Source organism: Vigna radiata, chromosome 5 (assembly GCF_000741045.1).
Source record: "Vigna radiata var. radiata cultivar VC1973A chromosome 5, Vradiata_ver6, whole genome shotgun sequence".
NCBI classification, from domain to species: domain Eukaryota; kingdom Viridiplantae; phylum Streptophyta; class Magnoliopsida; order Fabales; family Fabaceae; genus Vigna; species Vigna radiata.
The window spans coordinates 4299406-4303990 of record NC_028355.1 but is presented as its reverse complement, the minus strand read 5'-3'; the positions used below and the strand labels follow the sequence as shown (position 1 = coordinate 4303990).

General features: G+C 33.4%; 1 protein-coding gene across 1 annotated transcript; it reads right to left on the bottom strand.

Annotated features, from left to right (window-relative positions):
- Positions 1-2796: 2796 nt before the first annotated feature.
- Positions 2797-4585, bottom strand: LOC106760097 (licodione synthase-like). Its single transcript, XM_014643528.2, has 2 exons — positions 3629-4585; positions 2797-3456 (listed from the first exon to the last, which is right to left on the bottom strand). Exons 1-2 carry the CDS (start codon positions 4511-4513, stop codon positions 2797-2799), a joined length of 1545 nt encoding a protein of 514 aa, XP_014499014.1. The 5' UTR covers positions 4514-4585.

Sequence of the window (4585 nt, the reverse complement as noted above, 5' to 3'; positions counted from 1 at the left end):
ACTGGTTTTAATGTGTTCTATGGTGCATCCTTAATCAGCTGGAAATCGAAAAANCAAGATACTATATCTAGATCATCAACTGAAGCAGAATATAGAGCCTTAGCTTCCACAACATGTGAAATTCAATGGCTTTTGTATTTGCTCCATGATTTGAAACAACCTCTACCACAACCAGTTCCTCTGTTTTGTGATAATCAATCCGCTATACGAATTGCACAAAATCCAGCCATGCATGAGAGGACAAAGCACATTGAAATTGATTGTCATCTCATAAGGGATAAAGTTCAAGCTGGTGTAATTAAGCTCCTGCCTATTTCTACTTCATCACAACTTGCAGACATTCATACTAAAGCTTTGCATCCAACACAATTTCAATCTTTGTTGTCCAAACTGAGCATTAAGGATATATATGCTGCAGCTTGAGGGGGGATATTGGAATTATTTTATTCTCTGTTCATATCTGTGCATTTATGTTTATATATTTTTATACTTATATTCCTTTTTTTATATTGCTCTGAACAATTATATATATCAATTGTACTATCTCCTTATTATGAATAAGAAATACAATATTTTATTCTTTCTTCTTTTCTAACAATTTACATCAATTTCAATCTATTTTTTATATTAATCATAAAGCTTGATATTATTTAAAGTATGATAATAAGTAAACAAGTATTAAAAATATATATATAATCATGTCACATAATTAATTAAAAAATTAAACAACAAATGCTCCATAAAAATACAAAATTTTAACCTCCTCATCACATATAGCATGCCTTTACATAGGAGTATCTCAAATGTATTCATTATTGTATTTGATAGTTGTTGTTTCTTAAATAAACTAGCTCCATGTGACTCTTAGAGTATAAGGACATAATCTAAGAGGTCCTTGAAATAGGTCATAAAAATAGTAATAAGAAATTTAAAGAACACAATTAACGAAAAAAATATAAATAACACGAGAAAATAAAAAAATACAAGAAATTTTGTCATGATTTCCTTTTTCTACAATGTCATGATCTTCATGGATCATATTCAGGCATAGGTTGTTTTAAGATTTTCTTCATCAACATCGTGTATCATGTCCCTTAAATGATCACTGATTCATTTGTCCATATAATATGTTTCTCTTAACATTGTAGGCTTGTGTAATACTTCTTCATGTCAAAATCAAACTGTATAACTTCTCATTATAACATAATGAATATATCATTACATTGCAATGTGTATAAAAACCAAAAAAACTAACCTTGATAGAAGGGCGTTATTGACAACAATGGAGAGTGGAGAACTTCCCGACAATGTGTTATTCGTTGTGATAGATCTTCAATGGAACACGAAATCAAACCATAAACACAAACAAAATCATAATTTCCACTTGCCAAAACACATACGTTTATGGTAAATTGCCCAAACCTAACATTTATTCTTTCTTGCACTCGTGAACGAAGTAGTTGGTTCACTTGAGAGTGATGGAATTTGAACTCACATAAAAAACGTCAATATTAAACGAAAAAACGATATAAGTTGATCAAAACTAATGAAATAACCTAACAAACAGAAGAGAAACACTTTCTTAAGAAGTAAGTGACAAAAAACTAACATTTGTTCTTCCTAGCATTCATCTTCGAAAATGTAGGTTTAAACAAAAATAAAAACGCAAAGAAACAGTATGTGTGGATTGTTTTCTTACAAATTTGTACAGGATATAGGACGCTGGAATGCAAAGAATTTTGACGTCTTATAGATATTTGACATTGAAATCTAGGGTATCAAACATCTTACTTAGTAACTTTTAGACCTGTCTGCCAAACATTTTAATGAATTCATCAAAATAATGTCTAAAGAGTAGAACTCTAACGTTAATGTCGGAATTTTACTTTTTAGATGTCTAGTTGGTATTTTGCCAATCCAAGGATCATTTCTTTACATATTGAAATGGTTCATGCAACTGTATAACGTCTAAGATGTTAGTTTCCAACATTATTTGATATCATTAATGTGGCACTCTAACGTCAAATAAACATATATATGACACGGAATAAGGTTTTCACATCAAATTTGAACATTTATTTACAATAATATTATCAATCATCTTTAATATTGACTTTTTCTTGTTTTGATATTGAATCTTAGACATGAAAAACTTATTTCATACTAATCATTGTATCTATATATACTACAATTTAATATATATCAAAACTCTCATAATACTTTTATATATATATATATATATATATATATATATATATATATATATATATATATATATATATATATATATATATATATATATATATATATATAGATTGAATCAATTTTATAAAATTAAATTAAGTTTAAAATTATTTTTTAATATAATATTAAAGTTTATCTTAATAGGTGTTTTTTAGAATTTATTATATTATTTGTTCACTAGGACTATCCCCAAATATTAAATTTATTGTGCGTAAGTATATATAAATATTTAATCTTACTCTAAATGTCTAATTCTACAAAAGAATGTATTAGAATCTTATATGAACAGATATTAAAACGAAATTTCAGTATATGTAAACGGTCAGAAACATCACTTTAAAATTTGTGATACTGATTAAAGACAAATATCATTTTATATTGTATATAAGTGACTTCATAGCTCACCTTAAAATTTTGTACGTTGAATTAATTAAATTTAAAGTTAAAGTGTAAGTAAGTGATATATATTAAAATCCATAAGAAGAAAAATAAAATTATTGAAATTGCATTGATAAGAGTGAACATAGAAAGTGAGAATACAGAAGTAACTCTTTAAGTGGTTTGATGTATATTGGATCTTTGAAGTGGAAGACAAAGCAAGTCCTGAGCCCTTGGAGCCGTTAATCCTGGCCTCTCATTCATATCAATCGCTTTACCATCAACCTTAAAACCTTTGGAATCGATCACCTGAAAATCAAAACACTGAATGATAGCTCCAAGCAATGCTGGCACCTCTTGCATCACTAAAGATACCCCAGGACACAATCTTCTTCCACAACCGAAAGGAAGAAGTTCAAAATGTTGACCCATTACATCCATCACCCCATTCGAATCTCCTCCTTCACCCACCATCATGAACCGTTCCGGACGAAACTCTAACGGCTTCTCCCAATACTTTGGGTTCCTTCCCATTGACCAAACATTCACAAACAGTAGCGTGTTCTTTGGGATCACATAATTCTCAATCTTACACTCTTCAACACATATTCTGTTAACCATAGGCACTGGTGGGTGCAGACGAAATGTTTCCTTAACAATGGCTTTCAGGTAAGGTAGATTTTCACAATCACATTCTTCAACAACTTTGTTTTTTCCCACCACACTCTCAATCTCTTTTCGAGCTTTTTCTAACACCAAAGGGTTCTTCATCAGCTCCACCAATGCATATTCTGTTGAGATGGCTGTGGTATCAGTCCCTGCTGTCAGAAAATCCTACCAAACATATTTCACCAATATACGTCAGAAATTATATACTGTTCCTCTCCTAGGTAGTTTTCTTTTTTTTTCTACAACAATTGATAAAATGTGAGAGATAAAGAAAGATATGTCAAATAAATAAGTGATGATATTGAAGAAAAATACGTGTAAGAAAGCAAGGGTTTACCACAATGAGGGCTTTAACGTGAACCCTGTTAATTTTGACTTGGCTGTTTTCATCCTCAACACAATCAAGTAGAACATCAAGAAAGTCTCTCACTTCACAATCTCCATTTTCAACCCTTTTTCTTCTTCTTCTCATTTCCTCTCGTTTGCAAATAATCCTTTCCACCATCGTATCCAACCTCTCAAACAAATCCTCTATCCTCTTCCCAAAACCCTGAAGGTCAAATTTCCTCAACAACCAAACGAAATCCGAAACATTAAACTCCCCGAAGATCTTTGTCACTCCACGCACCACATCACGTGCCTCCTCTGCTTCACCCAACATCATCCTCGAAATAACGTTATTCGTCAACTTTAGCAACTCCTCCGTCACATTAACGGCTTCACCAGCCTTGGCTTTCAGGGCCAGAACCCTCAGAAAGCCACGTGTCTCTTGCTGACGCAGGTGGCGGAAGTTGTTGATGCTACGTGACCCCAGAAGCTCGTTCATGCTGAGCTTCTTGATGAACCTCCAGTATTCACCGTAACGCGCGAAAGCCAGGGAGGAATCGTAGGTGAGGCGTTTGACGGCGATGGTTTCCATGCGGTTGATGAATGCGTGTTGGTAGGTGTGGAGGACGAGTTTGGCGTAGTGAGGAGAAGAAACAATGATACAGGGAAGGGAAGCGAAGTGAAGAGAGAAAAAGGGTCCGAGTTGGAGGGCGAGGGTGTGGAGGGATTGGTGGATGAGAGGACCCAACAGGTGCATGTGCCCTAGTATTGGGAGGCGCCACCGTGGAGAGGGAGGGAGGCGGTGGTGGTTGTGGTTGTTGAAATAAAGGGCGAGTAAGAAGTAAAGTAGAGGTGCTGAAAGGAAGAAAGAAAGAAAGAGGAATTGAGGTTCCATTTCTCAGGCTTTCTTAATTTGGTTTAAGACAAAACAGAAGAAGGGCTTGCATGCATGGGATGAATCTAGACT

What these genes read in the sequence shown, in the direction of transcription:
- LOC106760097 (XM_014643528.2), bottom strand. Translation starts at nt 4,513, where the DNA reads ATGGAACCTCAATTCCTCTTTCTTTCTTTCTTCCTTTCAGCACCTCTA. An exon ending in ACGTTAAAGCCCTCATTGTG is followed by an intron (nt 3,457 to 3,628) that starts GTAAACCCTTGC and finishes TATGTTTGGTAG; the next exon opens with GATTTTCTGACAGCAGGGAC.